General features: G+C 46.9%; 13 protein-coding genes across 13 annotated transcripts; 7 read left to right on the top strand and 6 right to left on the bottom strand.

Annotated features, from left to right (window-relative positions):
* The first annotated feature begins 499 nt into the window (after positions 1-499).
* PICMEDRAFT_16663 (hypothetical protein) lies at positions 500-2,388 on the top strand. Its single transcript, XM_019161297.1, has one exon. The coding sequence runs from the start codon at positions 720-722 to the stop codon at positions 2,286-2,288; it is 1,569 nt and encodes a 522-aa protein (XP_019017962.1). The 5' UTR covers positions 500-719; the 3' UTR covers positions 2,289-2,388.
* A 102-nt stretch (positions 2,389-2,490) lies between these two features.
* On the top strand, positions 2,491-5,172 carry PICMEDRAFT_11812 (hypothetical protein; the record flags this gene model as incomplete). Its single annotated transcript, XM_019159848.1, has 1 exon — positions 2,491-5,172. One exon carries the CDS (start codon positions 2,491-2,493, stop codon positions 5,170-5,172), a length of 2,682 nt encoding a protein of 893 aa, XP_019017961.1.
* Positions 5,173-5,355: 183 nt separating this feature from the next.
* Positions 5,356-6,639, bottom strand: PICMEDRAFT_19796 (hypothetical protein; the record flags this gene model as incomplete). The annotated part of the gene is made up of 1 exon (XM_019162141.1): positions 5,356-6,639. A coding segment is annotated over one exon (1,284 nt), but the record flags the coding sequence as incomplete, so codon positions are not given.
* A 1,245-nt stretch (positions 6,640-7,884) lies between these two features.
* PICMEDRAFT_27448 (hypothetical protein) lies at positions 7,885-8,619 on the top strand (the record flags this gene model as incomplete). The annotated part of the gene is made up of 2 exons (XM_019162495.1): positions 7,885-8,277; positions 8,398-8,619. Coding segments are annotated over 2 exons (615 nt in total), but the record flags the coding sequence as incomplete, so codon positions are not given.
* Positions 8,620-8,742: 123 nt separating this feature from the next.
* Positions 8,743-9,537, bottom strand: PICMEDRAFT_72878 (hypothetical protein; the record flags this gene model as incomplete). Its single annotated transcript, XM_019164317.1, has 1 exon — positions 8,743-9,537. The coding sequence occupies one exon, from the start codon at positions 9,535-9,537 to the stop codon at positions 8,743-8,745; it is 795 nt and encodes a 264-aa protein (XP_019017958.1).
* Positions 9,538-9,867: 330 nt separating this feature from the next.
* On the top strand, positions 9,868-11,466 carry PICMEDRAFT_11808 (hypothetical protein; the record flags this gene model as incomplete). The annotated part of the gene is made up of 1 exon (XM_019159847.1): positions 9,868-11,466. The coding sequence occupies one exon, from the start codon at positions 9,868-9,870 to the stop codon at positions 11,464-11,466; it is 1,599 nt and encodes a 532-aa protein (XP_019017957.1).
* A 127-nt stretch (positions 11,467-11,593) lies between these two features.
* On the bottom strand, positions 11,594-13,264 carry PICMEDRAFT_72876 (hypothetical protein; the record flags this gene model as incomplete). Its single annotated transcript, XM_019164316.1, has 1 exon — positions 11,594-13,264. The coding sequence occupies one exon, from the start codon at positions 13,262-13,264 to the stop codon at positions 11,594-11,596; it is 1,671 nt and encodes a 556-aa protein (XP_019017956.1).
* Positions 13,265-14,463, bottom strand: PICMEDRAFT_137091 (hypothetical protein). The gene has a single exon (XM_019160100.1). The coding sequence runs from the start codon at positions 14,351-14,353 to the stop codon at positions 13,592-13,594; it is 762 nt and encodes a 253-aa protein (XP_019017955.1). The 5' UTR covers positions 14,354-14,463; the 3' UTR covers positions 13,265-13,591.
* Positions 14,464-15,775: 1,312 nt separating this feature from the next.
* On the top strand, positions 15,776-16,933 carry PICMEDRAFT_33978 (hypothetical protein; the record flags this gene model as incomplete). The annotated part of the gene is made up of 1 exon (XM_019162856.1): positions 15,776-16,933. The coding sequence occupies one exon, from the start codon at positions 15,776-15,778 to the stop codon at positions 16,931-16,933; it is 1,158 nt and encodes a 385-aa protein (XP_019017954.1).
* A 90-nt stretch (positions 16,934-17,023) lies between these two features.
* On the bottom strand, positions 17,024-18,152 carry PICMEDRAFT_16658 (hypothetical protein; the record flags this gene model as incomplete). The annotated part of the gene is made up of 1 exon (XM_019161296.1): positions 17,024-18,152. A coding segment is annotated over exon 1 (626 nt), but the record flags the coding sequence as incomplete, so codon positions are not given.
* Positions 18,153-20,200, top strand: PICMEDRAFT_16657 (hypothetical protein). The gene has a single exon (XM_019161294.1). The coding sequence runs from the start codon at positions 18,178-18,180 to the stop codon at positions 19,729-19,731; it is 1,554 nt and encodes a 517-aa protein (XP_019017952.1). The 5' UTR covers positions 18,153-18,177; the 3' UTR covers positions 19,732-20,200.
* On the top strand, positions 19,925-20,401 carry PICMEDRAFT_72872 (hypothetical protein; the record flags this gene model as incomplete). Its single annotated transcript, XM_019164315.1, has 1 exon — positions 19,925-20,401. One exon carries the CDS (start codon positions 19,925-19,927, stop codon positions 20,399-20,401), a length of 477 nt encoding a protein of 158 aa, XP_019017951.1.
* On the bottom strand, positions 20,238-21,507 carry PICMEDRAFT_16654 (hypothetical protein). The gene has a single exon (XM_019161293.1). It carries the CDS (start codon positions 21,178-21,180, stop codon positions 20,491-20,493), a length of 690 nt encoding a protein of 229 aa, XP_019017950.1. The 5' UTR covers positions 21,181-21,507; the 3' UTR covers positions 20,238-20,490.
* Between the last annotated feature and the right edge of the window lie 277 nt (positions 21,508-21,784).

The following is a 21,784-nucleotide window of genomic DNA, read 5'->3' as shown; positions in this document are numbered from 1 at the left end:
GCAAGTATCAGAGGAACAGCACAAGGCTAGCTCTAGACCATTATGTGAAGGCATATTTATTCCTTGCAGCATGTAGTAAACTATCGATGTAAGCAAGAAAAAGGTAACCACTGATTGGAGCCGAGTCGGTGGAACACTTTTTTAAATGAACCAGGCTTTATGTATAGCCTATACGACTTTGACATTTTTACATCGTCTAGTGGAAGTGTAAAAAACATTTGTTTCAAGTGAATAAAACAAAGGTATTTTATTCCACAATTTTAGTAGTTTTTCAGCAGTTCAGAACCCTACCGGCAATTGATCCTGGTTATCTCCTCAGTTTTGACCCTAAGAGGACTATACAAACAGCTTGTCTCCAGAGCTAACTCTTTTTGATCACGATTCCATCATCTGTCAACACCTCTTGTCCCACTTCTAAGACTATTTGTAGAATATCATTTTTCCGTCAAAGTGATTGCCGATAAAGACAAGTGACCAGTAACAGATAACGGTTGCCGGATTGGGATATAGGCGAAGAACGGCAGCCGATTGCGGATAATATCCCGACCCTAAAAACAGCTAGGGTGAAGTGAGTATTAGAGGAAAAGAAGTGAAGCAGAAGTGTTTACAGATTTAGGTGAAGAAGAAGAAGTGGAAGAAAAGGTGGAGGCGGCGATGTACAGAAACCGGTGATTTGATGTTTTGGCTAGGGAGACATGTTTAATTCAACAATCGGAGAAATGGATCCGTCTTCTGTGCCACGTAGAAGCGGTGAAACAAGACCAGAGAGTTTCAGCTTTGTGCAAGGTGGCAGTTTGAACGGTCATCTTCCACAGGCACATATAAGAGCAGATGCAAGGTTACAAGAACAGGAGTTTACCTCCTATAAGGCGCTTGATTACCAGAAAGGTGGCATTGAGATGCACGAACTCACTGTCAAAAAGGTCCGCACTTATGCTGAGAATGATTTGGATGCCGGACATAGACACAGAACAACCTCTCTAGAAGAGGTGGTGGTGGAGGCAGAGGAAGAGAATGAGACCGAAGAAGATTCTTACTACCCAAAGGGTTGGAAACCCATGCTTGTAGTTTTGGGAAGTTTTTTATCGTGTTTCACCATGTTCGGAATCTTCAATTCTGTGGGTGCCATCGAAGCCTTCGTGCAGGACCATCAGCTTGCCTCTGCTTCGGTTTCCTCAGTCTCCTGGGTATTTTCAATCTACATGTTTGTTTCGCTTTTTCTAGGCTTGGTGGTGGGTCCGCTGTACGATACATTTGGTGCTACATACCTTCTACTCACGGGAAGCATTCTAACCTTCGTCGGACTTTTTGCATGTGGGTCTGCTACCACAATTTATCAGTTCATCTTAAGTTTCGGACTATGTAACGGCATCGGCGCTGGATTCATCATGTTCCCCGGTATCTCAGTCATATCAAGTTGGTTCAACAAAGAAAAAAGATCTTTCTACATAGGAGTAGCACAAACTGGTGGTTCAATTGCAGGAATATTCTTCCCCATTTTGTTGCGATACTTGTTTGATAAGTACGGCTTTAAGTGGGCTATGAGAATACTTGCTCTATTCAACCTTGGTGTAACTCTAGTATCCTTACCTTTTACGCGGGACAGGTTGACAGAGCTCAGAGAGTTGAGGGGCGAACCGGCCGATGAAAGGCCCTTCTGGATGAAGCTCAGAGGTTCCATTGACTTGAATTATTTCAAGGACAAAAAGTTTATGGTCTTGACTAGTGCACTTTTCATGAACGAGTTCTCGTTGTTAATTGTGTTGACATATCTTGCATCGTATGCAATGGCATACGGAGCATCAGCATCGGAGAGTTATGTAATGCTTACAATCTTGAACGTTGCCGGGACGTTCGGCAAATTCATCCCATCGTATTTCGCCCAGAAATACGGTTGTTTCAATATGATGATCTTGATGTCTGTTTCGATGACACTTGAATGTTTCATTATTTGGCTTCCGTTCGGCAAACACAAAGCTGCATTGTATGTTTTCATCGTGCTCTTTGGGTTTGCTTATGCTGCAACATACGCCCTCACGGGCGCTTTGGTAGGTGCAATTACTGCAAAGACAAAGGACTTCGGGAAGCGATACGGGTCTGCCTATGCGATTGTTTCGTTTGGTAACCTGATCTCACTTCCCATCTCTGGCTCATTTGTCGTCAACAAGACTACCAGTGACTACAACCACATGGTGGCCTTTGCCTCTGCTTCTTGCTTCTTAGCTTCCTTTCTCTTTATAGTTTCAAGGTGGACTGTCGTAGGCAGTAAACTTAGGGCAGTCGTATGAAACTTAGCCTATAAGAGTGTTCTAAGCAACAAACGAACATATATATATCCTGAAAGATAAAGAAACTTTTGTTTATGCCTCACTGGCGTGTGTCACAGCGAATTAACTGAAATGCAAGCTGATTAGATTTTCCTTGTAAACAGAGATTCATGACAACCTTCCTTCAGGCAATGATCACTGGAGTTGCCAATAACCTAGGACCATGCACCATGGATCAGTTATGTCTGAGGATGAAATGTCAGATTTGGACAGAAACCATGATTTGACCTTTGAAGAATATTTGAACAGTCGTGGCTGGCAAAGTATCCGAAAATCCTCTTTGAATGATAGAGAAGCAGACACTTCAGCCGACACTTCAGGATCATTCCACGGAGACAATTTAAGATATAACCTATTCCCCGATTCAACAGATCAGCTGGACTCATTTGATGGTGAGGTGGATCGGTTGAGTGACCTCAGCTTCAGAACTTCAAACACACGTGGAGAAGACAGAAACGATCTTTTGTATGAGCAGCACCAACATGAATACCAGCAGGCACGTGAGCAGCAACAACGACCAGTGTTCAGACAAGAAAGAAACGGAGGGGGCTCCGACCAATACTACAGTAGTTCTGATGAGGATGACGACGTAGTAAGACTTACAGATTCTATAACCAACGAATTCGAGGTGTCTGCAGCATACTACAACGATTCTCTACACTTGGATCTTACTGGAGACCGACCGATCAGAGAAAGTCAATTCATATACAGCAAAACAGATGGAAATAACAAGGGTTTTTACAGGAAAGTAACTGAATGTACAAAGGTTTCACATTTGGACCACACCAACGGTATACCGCTCAACCCTAAGGATTCACTAGAGAACTATAATCGGGCGGAACACCTGGGACTGAATAACACGACTGTTGATAGAGTACTCCAATCGAGCGATCCTATGTTTGCAATGTCTAATCAGCCGAAAGCTAAATTTCATCCTTCAACAGTGTTAGATGTACAAGGATTGGGACAAACAAAGCTCGAGCTTCAACCTCAATTTCGCAGCCCCTCGGTTTACTTCAAAAGTAATCTATCAGCAACTTACTGCAAAAATGGCTACCAAGTTTTAGTAGTGGCAATTGGTTGCAATTTACACTTTTACAATATGAGCGGAATATCAACTCATGACTCCGAAACTTCATCTTCATCTTCATTTATTTCTAAGACAGATTTTCCATTTATTGGAAATTTGAATCTTGAATTTCGAAATGAAACTAATACACAGGTTGAGAATTCGGTGAACCCTCTAGAACGCTATTCAATAAACTACTTAACTATAAAAACTTTTAGAGATCCTGCGAACAATACCAAATATGACGTTTTGGCGGTGTGTAATGATTTCAGTCAAGTGATTGTACTAGACATGAAAGAGATAATGAATCATTTCTTTAGCTCAGACTATAAAGCTGCCACTGAAACTGAGACCTTCAATTGGCTTTTCTTCAATGATGATAGCATGGTTTTCGAGTGTGTATGTGCAAACAAGAAAAACTCTTTTTTCAGGTCCACGTTAAAGGCATTTGATAAACCATTATATGTTAATGCTAGTGCATGGTGTGTGGATATATGTGACGCAATGGTTGCAGTTTCCGATAACTTGAGAAGAATCACCGTTTTTCAACAGTCATCAATCCGAGAAAAGAGAATGAAATATCAATCCTCTGTTTTAAGCCATAATATTCCTTACCTTAACATAGTTCGCAACGGTGTCGAGAATTATCTTATATGCTGTGGAACATATGGTTCTCACCAATGTATTTTAAGTTTAACCTCCAACAAAGTTGGAGAATACTCATTACATGTGCTTGATGTGGTTGAAGCTGATGGTCCAGTGTGGACATGTAATTTTGTCAAGGAAAGTGATTTCATGGATGTAAGCTCACTCAAAGAGTTGACTGGTGATTTGGTGACCGATCTTGATGGCCAGAAATTGGACAAGATAATAACACAGAGTTCCATTCTAGATACCGGTAGAGACTTTGCTGGATTGTACTCTTCGCATATAGGTTTGAATGCCTACCTAACCCATCTGAATATCCCATCCATTACTAGCCGCCATTCCCAGAAAAAATCGAAGTCTAAAACTATGGCAGTTAATGAAATTAATCAATTGGAAAGAGTAAGAAAATTATATTCTGAATGGTATAAAGCACGCAGGATGCCCACGGACTCAGGCTTAAGGCGAGAGAAGAGTAAACTGGCAGCTGCTAAGTTGCATGAAACCAATCACCTCTTCAATTATTTCATTGTAACAACTACCACACAATCTGTAGGCTTATTCTTGATGAGAGAGCTTATCAACTTAGGAACATGCAAACAAGTTTTCCCAATTATCGAGTCGCCGTATATTGTTGAAAGGCCAAACACTAATGAAGATACAGATAATGATATTAATGCCAGTGGTAGAACAGATGTTGCTGCAATTTTGAGTCTGAACGAGTATGTTTCTTTTAGCTCGGGAGCAAATCGTCGGAACCCTATATTGCCACCACGCTATCAATTTTTGAATCGGATATATTTGTCATTTCCCGTCTTATCATTGAACGCTATTGTTATAGCCACACAAGCTGGCCAAGTTGCAGTGTTTCGCCTAACGAAATTTAATGGACTGCACAGCATGAGACTGGAGTCCGTATTGATTGACGCTGAGATGTACGCCATGGCGCAAGATGGCCGTCTTCGGAGCATAATAGGATTGACAGGGAGTGTTTGCGGGTATGACAATACTGGTGAGAGCGAGTGGATGATAGTGGTAGTGTACAGCGATATGTTGACATTGAGCTACAAACTACACAAGAACAAAAGAGCTGGCGATGAAGGAAGATTGTCCGTATTAAGTATAGTGTGATGGAACTAAACACTATAAAGATCAAAACTTTCAATCATTATTATATAGTTACTTATATTAAACAAAGAGGGCAAAGAGAGACGTAGTTGTTGATAGATGTTTGAAGTGATTAAATACAGAGTTGGTATAGATAAATTATGTGCATATCTATTTAGATGGGGTGGCTGCAGCAGCGGCAGCATCTTGCGCTTGTTTCTCAGCAGCAGCCTTGGCGATATCTTCAGCAGTTGGCATACCTTCGTTGACAATTTTACCTAAGGTCAGCTTTTGGTCAGCCATCAGTTCTTTGGTTTTTTCTTCCTCCTCTTTCAAGAGTTTGTCACCGTTTTCTTTCAAGTAGTTGTACATGTGGAGGTAATTTCTTTGACCTTGTTCACGGATCAAATCCAAAGGCATCTTCTTTGCACCTCTCAAGGAAGGAGGGATACCAAGGATTGTGGAGAAAAAGTCGTTGGACTTTTTACGTTCTTGAGATGCCTTCCATTCTTCACGCATTTTCTGTTCTCTAATGGCGAATTCTTCAGGGATATGATTTCTGTCTTTGAAGGAGGCCAAGACTGGTCTTACATCTTTTGTGTGAGAGGTGGCTAAGTATTCAAGGAAAGGTATCAACTTGATTAAGCCGTCATCTTTTGAACCAGTCCATTTTTCCACTGGGAGAGCGTTTTCAGGCTGCATTGAGTAACAGTCTTGGTCAGGGTCGATAATGACGACCTTGGACAAGTCTCTGTTCAAAAGACTCAAGTCCTTAATCAACTTGCCATCTTTGGAACGACAAACTTCACGGAACAAGGAATATGAGATGAAGGCATGATATGGATCCAACTTTGCGACAGTGGTTTCGGCAAAAGCCATGGAGGAACGGGAGAAGACGACAATTTCGTAGTACTGGGAGAGGTAGCCAAGGAAGTAGTCAAGACCTGGTCTCTTGGCAGTTTTCCAACCCTTCTTGTAGTCCCAGGTAGAGTGGACCAACAAGTCATCCAATTCCACGACAAGGGTGAGTGGAGGAGCATAAGGGCCTGCTGGTTGAGGAGGCAACAAGTCTGTAAAGGCTGGCTCGGAGAAGACATCAGAAACACCCAAAAGTCTCTTTCTGAGTCTGGTGACAATTAAGCCCGGAGAAAAGCAGTTTTCGGCCTCGTTGTAGATCTCAGGCTCCTCCACCGGGTCGTAGTCCCTGGCCATGTAGCCCAAAAATCCGAGGTTTGCGGCAAGGAAGGAGTACCAAAAGATCCGAGAGTACAGCTCCTTCTTCTTGTCAATGGTTGACTTAGTGTTGTTTCTTCTCGATCTAGTCTGTTCGAACTCGTCCTTCTCGGGTTTCTCATTGGAGGAATTTTCAGTACCTTCAGTGTTTTCACCTGAGCCAGAAGAGGCCGACGAGGCCTTTTGTGGCTCGTCGGTGTCGACACCAGCCTTGGAGAGCAGGTCATCGTTGAGAATCGAATTGCTAGTGTTCTTCTTGTCGTTAGCAGAAGAGTAGAGGCGCTGCGAGAGACCGTGGCTGGCCGTGCCAACGGCGCAGACGGTGCTGTGACGTAGTAGGGCAGGAATACGTGCCGTCTGTGCCCCGGAGAGACGCACACGGAGGCCCGCTTTGAGGACCGATCTAATCATCACAGAAGCCATCTTCGTTTCTGAGTCTGTGTCTGTCGATGGATGCTGTGTGTTACAGGCAGTTTCAGAGGGAGCAGACCAAGATGGCCTTCTCCACCGGCTACGGATGAACAAAATGCGTCGACGTTCCGCAGTGAAAAAAAAGCGAGCGGAAGGAAAAAACCGACAGTGGGAGAGAAAGGAAGCTCAGCCCTCTGAACGGGCAGAAAGGTGTTGCAAAAGGGGGTGGGTTAGACGTACAGGAGAGGGTTGGTACAGACAGGTTAGACGCGGAAAGAGTCATGTCTCAGACAGTAGGTCATCATCGGGTCATGGGTCTATCTGCTCTGGGAGCAGAGACCTGCACCAACGATGGTTTTAACGCTGAGCGTCCAGAGACGGTGCTGTGGAAAGCACAACGGCAGGGACAGCGCTGGAGCCTGAGGCACCGTGAAAGAGGCCCTGTGTGCCGTTGTGGGTTCGTTGGAGAAAGAAAGGAAAAGAGAAGTAAGGAGAATCCGGAGGGAAGAGAGAGCAAATTTAGGAAGAAGAAGGTGCACAGGGAAGGAGACGAGAAAGGACGAAGCGAGCGACTTTTATAGCAGGGCGAAAATGCAAGACGAAAACGGCAATGCGTAGAGTTGGTGAAGATAGACAAAGACAGAAGAGGAGGGCTCTTCTTGTTCTGACAGGAAACTCAGTGTGGAGGTCAGCAGACGCCATACAATACAACAGCGGTCCGGCATGGCAGATCCGTTTGCAGCACAGCTCTCGGCATTCAAGAGATCGCTCAAGTCGAACACAGACCTCCCGCAGCAGCGGAGAGGTCTAGCGACGACGCCTCCGCCCAGCACACAGCAGGCAAAGACGCCGCCAGCGTCCGCCAAACGACCGGACACGTCGTCGAGTGAAGACGGGGCTGTCGCCAAGCGCCTGAAAACGGCTGGGGAAGGCGATGGAGCAGAGCTTGGCGGGGCCAAGAACGGAACGACCACTCACGATGGTGGGGACGCTGAGGAGATGGACGACGACGAGTACCACGCCACGAGCGTGGCCCAGGCGACGGCAATGTCGGCGGCAGCACAGGCGGCGGCGGCAGCCGGACAGGGAAACCTCACGATGAAGCTCATGGCGTCGTCGGACTACATTAAGAGCAAGGACCGAGACGTGCCCGTGTTCGAGCTCGAGACGTCGCTGGGGTTCAAGGTCGACCCGCAGCTCCTCAAGTGTCTTTCGAACGTGGACCGGATCCAGTACAACCCGGAGTCATCGTCGTTCCAGTACCTCTCGCTTCACAACATCAAGACGGGCGAGGACCTTTTGCGGGTGCTCCGGAACCAGCCTGCGTACGCCGGGCTCAGCGTGAAGCAGTTGCGGGACGGGTGGAACAACTGTTTGCCTACGATTGCCCGGTTGGAGCAGGAGAACGAGATTATAGTGCACAAAACGAAGAAAGACAACTCGCCCCGACACATCTGGCTCAACTTCGACAATTTGCCGATCCGCGTGTACAACAGCGTGCAGACGGTGCAGAGCTGGGAGATCATCACTGGCCAGATCCCCTCGTCGGTGTCAGCGGCCGCCGCCAGCGCCAATGGCAACGGGGTGGGAGACCCGACAGCCAAGACCCTGGACATGATCTTTTACGAAATGTGGAACGCCGTGAACATTCCGCAGCACGACGACTTGGTGAAGTTGCTCCTCGACAACGGCCTCAAACCCACCAACGCCGAGCCAGAGAGCATGAAAAACAAGAAGATTACCTCCGTCCAGGAACGTAAGCAGAAGAAGCCAAGACGTGGTAAAATCACAAACGTTCACATGAGAGGAATTTTGAAGGACTACTCGGGGAAACTCAAATAGCGGATGCCCTCTGTTCGCTCTTTGTTCGTTCTTTGTTTTCTTTCTTACTCTATATAGCTTGCTTTTATATGTATTACTATATAAATCTAAGAACCATAATCATCGCCATTATGAGTCTGACTTCTTCGACTTCTTCTTGTCCTTCTTTTCTTTCTTATCTTTCTTGTCCTTTTTGTCCTTCTTTTCTTTCTTCTCTTTCTTGTCCTTCTTCTTCTTGTCCTTTTCTTCTTCCTCGTCGTCAGAGCCATCTACCTCGTTGTGGCTTCTCTTGTGCTTGTCGCTACTGTGCTTCTTACTCTTGCTGTTTTCACTGCTGCTTTTCCCACTCTTAGGACCGGGCACAACGGGCTCCCGTGCCTCGGCGTAATCCTTAATGTAGTATCCGGTAGGAAAATGACGCATTCTGAGTCCTGTCTCTTTCTCCACATCCTCACGCTGGACAACAACCTTGTCGTACTTTATGCTTGGGATCTTTACTTTCTCGCACACGTCCAAGAAACGGGTGATACTCAGGTCAGAGGCCTTGAAGCTTGATATGCCGTCTTTTTTCGTAGGAACCAGCACCGTGAATTTCCCTTCTTTGCCCAATCCCTTGCCGCTGTCGTCACTCGCTATGCTGTACACTTTCCCCGCTATCTCGAACTCGTCCTCTCCACCGGTGACCGGAATGGACTTGATTTCAGACACATCCACATCCTGTGGAAGCTTGATAAGCCATACTTGCTGTTTTTTGCCAACTTCTTCTAGGGCCTCTGGTCTCTTCAGTCCCATCTGCTTGGTGTATTTCCGTGGTGGTACAAACTCTACTGCCTTCTCCTCGAGTTCTCTCTCTGCTTCGGAATCTGTCGAAAACCCGTCGTCCGAGTCCACGATCATCTCTTCGGATATAACCTTCTTTGCCATTGTTGTGTTGTGCTGGCTCTCTTTGTTACTCCTTGCTCCTTTAGATTAAAGAAAGTCCAATCTCCCAGGCACTCTTCTCTTGGCCAGAAGAAAGCTGAAAAATTTGTACAGAAACAAAAAAATAAAAATCAAAAATCAAAAAAATCAAAAAATTGAAATTAAATGTTAAAAGGTCTCCATTTTCTCATTTTCTCATTTTCTCATTTTTCTCATTTTCCTCATTCTCACGCTTCAAAGAGACAGATAGACATGTATACGACAATTATGGGCACTTGGTAAACCGTAGTCTGTTACTCCGAGATTACGAGGAGACCTAAGCGCTCACCTACCATGTTCAATTCACTACCTGTACCACAGCAACAGCATCAGCTGTCTGGACCGAGTGGAGCCAAGCTCCACGCTGCTGTGCAGTCCCTCAAAGTAGCCTTTGCGGACATATTGGATCAGAACAACTACACCAGCGCAGACATTAACGACCCTTACGTGAGCTTTGCCCTCAGTCTCTACTCGAGGTACAACAACGACCCGGACTTTCACAACATGATGACGATTCTGATGCAGCTACCACCGCAATTGGATATCCGGTCAAACATCAACCCGGCGGGAGCAGCAACAGCAGCAGAACCCGGAACGCTAAACTTACTCTCACCTGCTATACCTTACTTATACCACAGCGACATCCCTTTTGTGTTCTCTCTATTTCCTTCCTTCCCCTATTTGCCGCTCGGAGAGCTTACTCCGACTTTGTTGAACGACGATCTTGAATTTGAAAGGTTTTGTCTCGTGGGAACTTCGATACTAGAGTACCTTATCAAAATCACACTGTACAAGAAAGAGAAGAATTTGCCCGCATTTGAGATAATGAAGACTGTCCGGTCGATAATTAACACCAGATCTCTCACTATACTCTGCCAGGCATACAACGTTGAGTTTAATTACAAGTTCATGGGGTATCAGGCTGCACCCTCTAAAATTTTCCTTTCCTACTTCGGCAAATACTACGAGCACTACCTCAAGGAAGGCGATGCGAAGGTAGAGTGGGAAAAATTGTTCAAGTGGATGGAGCAGTTACTAGGCTACGTGGATGAGGAGAACGTGAAAGGAGAGGACGAAAGCCGGCAACGTAAGGTTGATTCACAAGGCATCGCAAAAGGTATTGACATGGGTGTTTCCCATCCGGAAGCATCTAACATGAGCGAACCTAATTACTTGGAGGATAAGCCGTCGGTATCCGCTTCTTTAGACAACGAAAAATCCCAGAACGAGCAATTCAACTTGCAGGAACTGATTCAATCCGTGCAGCAAGATTTGAACCAAAGTATTTGTTCATCAGTGGAGATTTCATACAGCTTAGGAGAGCACCCTGATTTGAAGACGGGAATGTTTTCGTGTAAGTTCTTTTTAGATAAGGTGGAATTTTCCTCTGCTAGTGCAGTGAACAAGAAGTTAGCGAAATCTGGGGCCGCCCTATTTGCCGCTATTGACAATAAGCTCATCAAATTTTTGAAAAGGTCGTATCATGATTATTGGACGAAGAAGTACATCCAGCGAGAAGCTCTGATACGGCGTGCCTTTTCATTAGACTCGAGATTTGAATATAAGGATGCTGATTCGCTACCACCTAATGTATCGGTATCGAACGAAATGGGAATATCTGAAGACCATTCCAAAGCTTCCAACCTTACGGATCCGGCAATTGAAAAGGAAAAGACACTGCTATCAACTGCCAAGGAGAAGGTGTACGCGTACTACAACTCTAAGTTCAACATTGTACCCAAATACGAGTTTTCACAACTCGGGAACGCCAGATTTGAGGCACGTTTGTTTCTAGGTGATAAGATGGTGAGCAGTGCTGAGGCACCAAATAAGAAAGATGCGGGAGCCAAAGCTGCCTTGCAGGTAATTGAACAGAATCTTGATGTGTTTTGAGCAGAAGGAGAAGAGAACTTAGCGTGAGGTAGTTAAATTAGTAAGTTTAAAAAGAGTCTATACATTTTTTATAGTAATTGAGTAATTAGGTAGTGGTAGGGGATGAGATAAGAAAAATATGATTTTTCTAGTAGTCGCCGCTGTTGAATATGTTAATTTCAGAAGGAGCTTTCACGTCGAGTATGTCCATGCCAGTGGAGCCTGAATCGGATCTGCGTGCATTGCGGGCTCTGGCCTGTTCTGCACGTAGCATATAGCTTGTTTCATCACCAGTGACGTATTTACCCGTGAAAACACCTGCCTCAAAGCCGGTTATCTCAGGAGCTTCGTCGTTTCTGGCAATCATGGAGATAATAGAGTTATCTCTGGACACGACTGGAGTCAGCGCCAACTCCCGTTCATGGTCCTTGAGGGAGTCGTCTCTCTGGCAGCAGTCGATCAAATCCTCCAATTTCTGGTAGAAGACGTGGTCGGCGCCGATCTTGAGGGAGACTTCGTTTTCAGTTCTATTGTAGCCCACAAGCTGCTTGTTGTCTGCCAAGTCGATACCGTAGATGTGGTTGTATCTGATGACCGGAGAGCAGGATGCGAAGAAGACCCTTTTCGCACCGGCCTCTCTGGCCATGTTGACAATTTCCTGAGAAGTTGTACCACGGACAATGGAGTCATCCACCAAGAGGACGGACTTGCCGTAAAACTCTGAGGCCATGGCGTTGAGCTTCCTTCTCACGGAGGACTGTCTCTGTTTCTGGTCAGGCATGATGAAGGTTCTTCCAACGTATCTGTTCTTGATGAACCCTTCTCTGTAGGGGAGGTTGAGGGTGATGGCGCATTGAAGGGCGGAGTGTCTGGAGGTGTCAGGAACAGGGATGACGACGTCAATCTCGTTCAATACGTTCTTGTCCTGGGACTTGTAGTAGTCTGTGATGTTCTGGGCCAACTTCTCACCCATCAACAAACGGGAGCGGTAGACGGAAATACCGTCGAGGACGGAGTCTGGTCTGGCAAAGTAGACGTACTCAAAAATGTCTGGACTGTAGGACTTGAGCGGAACGACCTGCTTGAAGACAGGGAGCATCTTGTCCTTGCTGATGATGACAGCTTCTCCGGGCAGGATGTCTCTGTAGACCTGGTAGCCGTGGGCTTTGAGGACGACGGATTCGGACGCAAGCATGTAGTCTCTCTGGCCGTCATCTTTGAGTCTCTCACCGATAAGCAACGGCCGGATACCGTGCGGGTCTCTGAAGCCGATGATGCCGTACCCGGACAGCATGGCGATGCAGGCGTAGGCGCCCCGGACCCTGTTGTAGACGCCCTCGAGGGCCTTGAAGATGTCGTTTTCGTTGACTCTGGACTTGTCGTAGGTGGCCAACTCGGCCGCAAACAAGTTGAGAAGCAACTCCGAGTCCGAGTCGGTGTTGATGTGTCTGTGCACGACCTCGTCCATGTACTTCTTGAGCTCCTCGCCATTGGTCAAGTTACCGTTGTGGCTCAGGGAGATTCCGTACGGGGCGTTCACGTAGAAGGGCTGGGCCTCGCTGTTGGCGCTGGACCCTGCCGTTGGGTACCGCAGGTGGGCGATCCCCATGTTGCCGACCAACTTGCTCATTCTCTCCTGGGTGAACACGTCTCTGGCCATACCATTACCCTTGCACTGGTAGAGACGCCCGCCTCGCCCGCAGGTGACGATACCGGCAGCGTCCTGGCCACGGTGCTGCAGGTAGAGCGAGCCGTCGAAGAGCTCCGAGGCGACGTTGGTGTTGGTGTCTGAGCTGATGATCCCGAGAATCCCACACATGGCTGTAGTGTACTGGAGTGGCGAAGGACCGGGGTGAGGGGGACGGAGGCTAAGCGAAGTTAGTGCTGGTGTCCTACGACGGGAGAAAGGGCGAAGATCCAAGACTGGTGTCAGGACGACAAGGCTACCCAAGTGGAAACAAGCGTGTAGAGAGGGAGAAGAAGCGCAGAGAGAGATACTGGGGTTAAGAGGCCGTACGGTTCCAGGTGCCAGACCAGGAAATCATGTTGCGGTTGCGGTAGCGGTAGCGGGAGAAAACGAGAAAATGAAAAAAAATTAAAAAAATGAAAAAAAATGAAAAAAAAAACATGAAAAAAACGAAAATTTTTAGACACCACAGTAAACGTGAAAAAGACAATTCGCGCCGCTTCTATCGCCGCTGCCGAGCGGAGAGAAGTCAGAACCGGGAAATTGCTCGCCTTTTATACCCCGCCGGCGAGAAGACCGAGCCCGACCCCGAAAGGGGCAGCCGCCGTTCCGAATGCGGAAGCCTGACGGGGCGACCGAGAACCGCTGAGCATCTGCAGAAATCGCTGAGCATCTGCAGAAATCGCTGAGCATTTTGAGCCGATCGGCCCAGAGCCTTTTTTCCCCCGGGTTTGCCCCCGCTCCGGCGGGCGGTGAAGATAGCGGGAGAGGGGGAGGTGAGGGTGGGAGAGACGGACGGACAGAGAGAGACAGCGAGAGAGAGACGGCAGTAAAGATGGCGTGCGGTGGCAGGAGCGGTGCAGGGGGGCGGGATAGGGATGGACAGCAGAAGGAGCACCGTTCGACCGACACCCCGGCACAGCACTTGTTTCCGCAGGGCCCCCGTCGTACCCAGCAGCAGCGCAGCACAATTGTCCGTCGTTCAGTCAGACAGAGCCAAAAGGCAAAGAACCAGAGAGCATAGAGCACAAAGCGAGAGCACAGAGCGAGAGAACAGAGCGAGAGCACAGAGCACACGTAGCGAGATACCTGCCACCCTGTTTGCAAGAAAGAAGAGCAGCCGCAGCAGCCCCCGTGAACACCCCTTCTCCCCCTCTGCACACACACTGCGCTCCTGGCTACGTCCACACCCCTCCTCAGAATACCCCCCTGGCACTGCATCCTGCACAGGACCACCCCCACGCCCACTTTTCTACATCGCCTACACACAGCTCGCCCGCAGCCACCGCACCCGAGGTCTGGCCTGCTGAGAACACGCCTCACACACCCGCCGTCCGGCAGCACCAGCAACAAGAACAACAGGGGTTCTGCTCATAAGCAGCACAGCTCACCCATCCCGCCCGACAAACCGCCTCCCCCTGCCTCCCCCGCAAGCACGCCATGGGTAACGAAGGATCAAAGCCCAAGGGCAACCCGGGCTTCACTCGCTCGGACACCATGAACTCGACTCGGTCGTCCCGGTCCCTCAAGAGCAGAAGGTCCACCAAGGACCTGACGGGCAGCGACCTCACTAACGTAAAATCTGCCCCGCAATCCGAGTCCACTCCCTCCAAGCACACAACCCAGCTCTTGCAGCCGCCGCAGTCACAGCAGTCACAGCAGCAGCAACAGCGGACGCCGAACGCCAGCAGGCGCAGCTCGTTCAACCACAACGCGTCCTCGGATTCCAAATCTGATCACTACGACTACATCTACGACGAGGAGTTCAACCACAACGACTTCAGCAGCAACAACATCAGCAACGACCATCAGCATCTTCTCAACCACAACAAGATCTACCCGCATGACGACGACCATTTGAGGCTCCCCCCCTCTATGGCCATCTTGAAACCGAAGTCTCCCATCCTCAGAATGAATTCCTCCACCTCAATCAATGACACTTCGATCCAGCATATGTCAAACATAGAGCGCCAGCACAGCAATGTCGACCATCCAAACATATCCAGGAGGAACTCAACCACCACCGTGAACTCGAGAGACAGCAAGAGCAGCAAAACCAGTCGAAATAGCAGAAATAGCCGAAGTAGTCGAAGCGGCGCTAACTACAACGACACCAGTGTCTCTGAAGACGATTTGGCCAGCTCGCATGGAATCCCAATAGATGCTTTCAACAATTTACATTTGGAAAATCCCAATCATAACCCAATCATTGATGTCACTGGTGGCACAGACAGTGCCATAGATTCAGATGATGATCCTGATACTATGAATTACAGCGCCGTCTCTGGCTCTAGTGGTGACAACCAAAATAGATTATCAACTTCAGCAAATTCAAACTCTAACAATTCATTCTCTCATTCTAGATCGCATTCCCATTCTAGATCACATTCACATTCCCGCTCTCGTTCTTCAACAGTTTCAAGTAGAATCAAAACACCATTCTCTGGTGTTGATCCTTCTAATAGCTCTGAAACTGTGGATTACATAAACCACAACGATAATGGCGAGACTGGGAATAAAGACACCTCTTTTGGTAATGCATCAGAGCATAACCTTCATGACTCTTCTAACAGTGAAATTCATAGCCGTACACCGAGAACATCTACCTCGTCGTCCCATTCACGTTCTCATTCAATTGAAGGCATGAGAGGCCTAATTCATTCCAACAATGATAATATATCCAATAATGACAATACCAATAATTACAGTGGCGATACTAATCTAAATGGGGGCGCCAGTAACTATGGCAGCGGGAACCCCGAATCAAGCACTACTGAATCCAATAACACAGACACTATTAATAGTAATGATTTTAGAAGACGTTATAATTTGAACATTGAAGATTTGATCCAACGTCTATTGGACGCCGGTTATTCCGGAAAAAGAACGAAGTCTGTCTGTTTAAAAAATTCCGAAATTGCTCTCATCTGTTCGGTTGCTAGAGAAATTTTCCTCTCTCAGCCAACTCTTCTAGAGTTGAGTGCTCCTGTTAAAATTGTTGGTGACGTTCATGGCCAATATATAGACTTGATCAGAATTTTTTCCAAGTGTGGGTTCCCTCCAGCTTCAAACTATTTATTTTTGGGTGATTATGTCGATAGAGGCAAACAATCGTTAGAAACAATTCTACTTTTACTATGTTATAAGATTAAGTTCCCGGAAAATTTCTTTTTATTAAGAGGCAATCATGAATGTGCTCAAATTACGAGACAATACGGGTTTTATGACGAGTGTAAAAGAAGAACAAACTTGAAGACGTGGAAGCTTTTTGTTGATACTTTCAACACTTTACCCATTGCAGCAATTGTTGCATCCAAAATATTCTGCGTTCATGGTGGGTTGTCACCTGTTTTGAACTCGATGGATGAAATCAGAAACATTAGAAGACCTACAGATGTTCCTGACTTCGGTTTATTGAACGACCTATTATGGTCTGATCCTGCAGACTCGCCAAATCAATGGGAAGATAACGAACGTGGGGTCTCGTACTGTTATAACAAGGTTGCAATCAATAACTTTTTGAACAAATTCCAGTTCGATTTGGTTGTTCGTGCCCACATGGTTGTTGAAGATGGTTACGAGTTTTTCAATGATAGGTCATTGGTTACAGTTTTCTCTGCTCCCAATTATTGCGGTGAATTCGATAATTGGGGTGCAGTTATGGGTGTTAGTGAAGAGTTGCTTTGTTCTTTCGAGCTATTGGACCCATTGGATAGTGTTGCACTCAAGAATCTAATGAAGAAGGGTAGAATAGAAAGAAGAAATGCTATGATGAACTATACTAACTCTCCATCCAAATAAATAACGAACAAATGGAAGGTTCAAAAAAAAAAGGAAATCATTACAAAAATACAATGAATAATAATAATAATAATACAACTATGAAGACTAACAACGGTTGACTAATTTTTACTTATATACTATAATTATCTCTATATCCACACATATATAGTATAGTGCAAAATGTACATTTTGCACTGGCTTCTCAAAGGGAGAAGACTTAATCGAATTAACGTTCTCAAATTCAGCTACTCGGCTTTCTCCACAACTGCCCACCAGTTGTCTCTTTCGTAACCTTCCTTGAGGAGTTTTCCTCCGGCTTTTACACAGTTGTCAGCTAGCTCACCCTTCTTGTATAAGTGATAGAATCTCATCTTCACAGGCGGCTTTTCCTCGGTAGTCTCATTTTCTTCCTTTTTTCCCTCTTTCTTTTCATGTTTTCCCTTCTTTGCCAGTACCCACGGCACTAAGATGTCCTGCTCCATACCCTCATGATAGCCCCTCCTAGACTTTTCTTGCTCTAATGCCCAGCAGTAAATTAACGCCTGTCCAGATGGCTTCAAGACTCTGAGTATCTCCGCAATAGCGTCGACTCGCCGTGCCTCATCTGCAAAATGATGTATCACGGCAATGGATATGGCAAAATCAAACGTGTCCCTCTTATGCGGAAGATTCATACCGTCCGCCACTATTATGTCGTTGCATTCCTCCTTGTGGTGTAGCAGTTTGGCCTGGTCGATCAAACCCGTAGAATAGTCAGATCCTAGTATGAAAAGTTTCTTGTTTACGGCAAGATATTTACCATTTCCACAGCCTACATCGACACCAAAAGCACCATCCCGCTGGGCACCAAGGAACTCAGCAACAATAGGCCATGGCTTGTATCTTGTCTGTGAGAAATGCTGTGCAATCTCGTTGTAGACGTCGTGAACATACTCAGATTCCTTGATTTCGGGAGTTTCACGGGAGTGGAACTTTTCCGTTTCTCTTTTTATCTCGTTCTCCGTGGGCTGCACCATTCCTGACATGTCTGTCTCTAGACGGCTATCTCTGACGGTTTTATCGCCTGGTTTTCAGCAACAGCGTCACCGGTTACAAGAAGGAAAGACGAAGGGGAGAGAAAAACTCATGAGGAAAGTTATCTTTTTCCAGGCTGTGGTGTCTTCCCATCATGACCCGAGCATTCATGTCGGCTCGGTAAATATCCTTTTACAGGGTAACAGGTTGTTTCTGGGCAAGGTAGATGACCATCTTGGGCAAGGACAATGACGATGAATAATAAGGAGCAATTGGAGGACAATGCTGTGCCTGAGCAGGCGCCGCTGAAGCAAAAGGAAGGAAAAGTGAGTCGCTGGATCACGCTTCTGTCCGTCGCTGTCCTCTTATTGTCACTCAGAGCTTGGAATCCAAAAGCATTCTTTACGTTGCCGGCGAACTACTACATCAGAGCATGGTACCTTCCAACAGAAATACTGGACCATTACATTGAAAACATACTCAGCGACGTCAGCTTTGTTGTGCCCGTGTATTTCGAGTCTACACTGTTATTTCCAGATCTCGGGGAGGCAGTGGACATCCAGGTGGATTCCCGAATGCATAATGAGTTCTTCAGTTTGTTGAACTACACGTTGCAACTGATACCCGGCACTAATTCAGAATACCAGAATGGTGCCTACCCTAAAGATGATGTTTTTGTTAACTGCTTGTTGAGCAAGGATAATGCGATACATGTAGACGGGGCCGAAAGCTACGCCGAGCTCTACTTCAACTTGGAAGGTGTGGACGCCAATGACGTACCCTTCTTCATGACACAGCTACTAGTGGATCATTGCTTCCGAGACGAAGTGCAGAAATATGCCCCCGACAACTTCTACAAGCTCGACAGCACCACTACAGGGCAGAAGCAGGACAGCGGGTTGCAGGACGAAGGAAAGTTTCACCTCGTGCATGCCGATTTCATGTCGAGCAACATACTAGCTGCCCTTTTGAGGAGCGGCAGCCACAAGATAAAGGTTCGAGCCGAAATCCACGTGGTTGGAACAACGGTGTTTTCGATTGATATGGAGAAAGCTATTGAAGAGTACATGCAGCCTTTATTTGAGATGCTATCGGACTTTTTCGACTTAGACATCGTCGTGCACAACTTAGGCATGGAGGACTCGACACCACACGAACGTTTGAACCAGACAGGCGATTTACTGTTTCCTTCTGAACTCGTTAATCTTCCCGTGATATGGGACCTTTACCAGCGGACAAAGCTCGAATCTGCGCAAACGGATACCATTTGCGTGAACATGCTCTTCTACCCGTTCTTCCAGGGTGGAGAGCTTATCAAAGAAATCTCTATCGACGCTTCACCCATCTACTCGGACCATGAAAACACGTACCTTACTGTCGAGGAATGGGGCTCCATTTACTTTTCTCACATACTCTATGATAGCTCCAAGTCCGTGAGCAAGCAGCATTTAAAGGACTGCGTGTGGTCCTTCAATGAGAATCTCCTCGACGCGTTGGGAGTGCCCAACGGGAACATGGCCCCCGCTGTCCGTACCAAGATATTCAAGCGGTACATGGTTATGCAGTATTTTACATACTACTCCTCGTTGCTCAACGAGCTTCGGAACATTATCTCCTGGAACACTATCTCCGAGGCCGCTAACTTCAGCCCGGCGAAAACCAGACAGTTCGCTGAGGCATTTGCTAAGAGTCTACAAGAGAGAAAACGGGCGTTGTACCTGGCCCGGTCTGGCGACTTGTCAGCTTCCATTGCCGCCTGCCGCATGATGGTCGACATCCTGCAAGAGACCCTCCACTCCTGATAGATGTATATACACACATATGTAGCATACCAACTTGCGTGTATAGCAAATAGAGACAGCGCGATTGGTCTGTCGGGAAAAAGAAAGTGAATATTTTTGATGTCTAGATGGAAAGTACCGGTATGAAGATGCTGGGGAAGTCGAAAAGTTCTCGTAGTGCAGGATCAGCAGCAGTAGGAGACTAAGGAGCAAAATGTCGGCTAATGGAACAACAAAAAAGATTGTGGCCCTTTTGCAGCAGCTGCCTGCAGACAAAGTGAAGCACTATGCTTCTTTCAAGTACACGCAAATTGAGAGGTTCTGCAACATCGGCGGCATACCCGTTCCGAAGGCAGTGAAGGAGGAGCAGGCAGCAGAGGACAAGAAGAAGCAGGTGTTGATCAAGATTGACGCTGCAAAGTTGAAAAGAATGATTTTTTCCGAGAAGGAGGAGCAACCGGACTACCAGAAAAACCTTTTCAACGAGGACATTCTTAAACAGCAGTATAAGTCGCTAAAAAACATACACGAGAAGAAGTGGGGGGACTTCTATGCGATCAGCAGCAAGCTGCACGAGCCTAAGGGCAATCCTAACTACTACACGAGATTACTCGGGGATGTTAACAAGGGTGGACAGAAGAAGGAGGGCCTTTTTGCAGCCTTCAAGACAATCATCAGTGGCAGATACTGATTTGCGTGTAAATAATAACCATGTCTATATAAGTACGTACATGACTGTATATCCGTTCCCGTAAAGCTTTTTGATAAGACACAGTTTCTTCACTTTTTGGCGAAGGCTAGAGTACAAGTCTGACCCTTGACACTGACAGAGGTCCCCAGCTCGTCGACACACTCCACCGCGTTTTCCTCGGTCTGGAACTCGACAAGCGCAAGTTGTCGCACAAGGACGAGGTTAACCGTGAGAAACCCGGAATACCTAGTAAACAGATCAATGAGGTCTTGCTCCTGCGTGTCCTTGGGCAAACCAGTGATAATGAGGATATGGTTAGGAACAGCTTTCTCCTGAGTCTTCGTCCGCTTGCTTGCAGGCTTTCCGCCGGCGAGGGAATCGTCATCCCTGTCCAATCCTCTCTTCTTGCTTCCAGCCTTCTCCTTCTCTTGCTGTCGTCTAAGCAACCGGGCTTCACGATGTCTCTGGATGTACTGTTTGTATTTCTCACCTGTGAGCGTCTTTTCAGCCGCCAAATCGGACTCAGCCTTGGCGACACGGACGTTCATCGGTTTGCCGCACACCATTTTTGTATTAAACGTCTCTACAACGCTGTTGACATCCACCGTTCCCGCAAACGAGACAAACGCCTGCCCTCGGAGCTTGAGGTTTTTGCATGCCTGGACGTCCAAAACCCGGAACCCTGCATCGTTGAAAAGGGCCGTGAGGTTTTTCCGCAACGAGGAAACCGTAAGCTTCTCGTTCAGGTTGCGTATGTACACTGTGTGTTCCGCTGACATGATAATTTGCTACCCGTTGTCTACAGATGTTGTCCAGCAGTCCCATCTCTGGTCTCTAGAGCTTCCAGTAGTGGGAAGGAGAATTTAAAATGAGTCCCGATGACGGAAACATCACATCACGTGACTTCCTCCTTATAGATTTGCAACTGGTTCTTTTCTTTCATGTCGACATCCAGGCCCCTTAGGAGGAGCCTAGCCTTTGCAATGGTTCTACGGCGGACATGCTGTGTTCAGCAATGGGTTTTGTGTGTGCTCTGTAGCAATGACTGGTTAACGGCAACGGACTGCAGACCAACAAACTGTTTGTGCTCATGTTCTGCCTAATATTTGTTAGCGGGCCTTTCCACACAGACATGATCGGAACACACCAATCGAGGCTCTTTCATGCGACAAGCCCATGTCACTAACTTGATCCCTATATTCCCGTGACCTCCACTGCAACACTAGAGGTTTCCACCAGGCACGGTAGGAAGCAACCTTCCGAATGGGGAAAAAGCGCTCTCAGCGCCATGTTCTGAATCCAAATTAGGCAACTAACTGCTCGTCACGTCTGTTCCGAAGAGCTACGAAGCTGTTAATTGGTGCACTGTTCAAGGGAGTTCCA

The sequence above is a fragment of the Pichia membranifaciens genome (genome assembly GCF_001661235.1).
Source record: "Pichia membranifaciens NRRL Y-2026 unplaced genomic scaffold PICMEscaffold_3, whole genome shotgun sequence".
In the NCBI taxonomy this organism is placed as follows: Eukaryota; Fungi; Ascomycota; class Pichiomycetes; order Pichiales; family Pichiaceae; genus Pichia; species Pichia membranifaciens.
The sequence above is the reverse complement of the archived record's forward strand: the minus strand, read 5'-3'. Positions and strand labels throughout refer to the sequence as shown.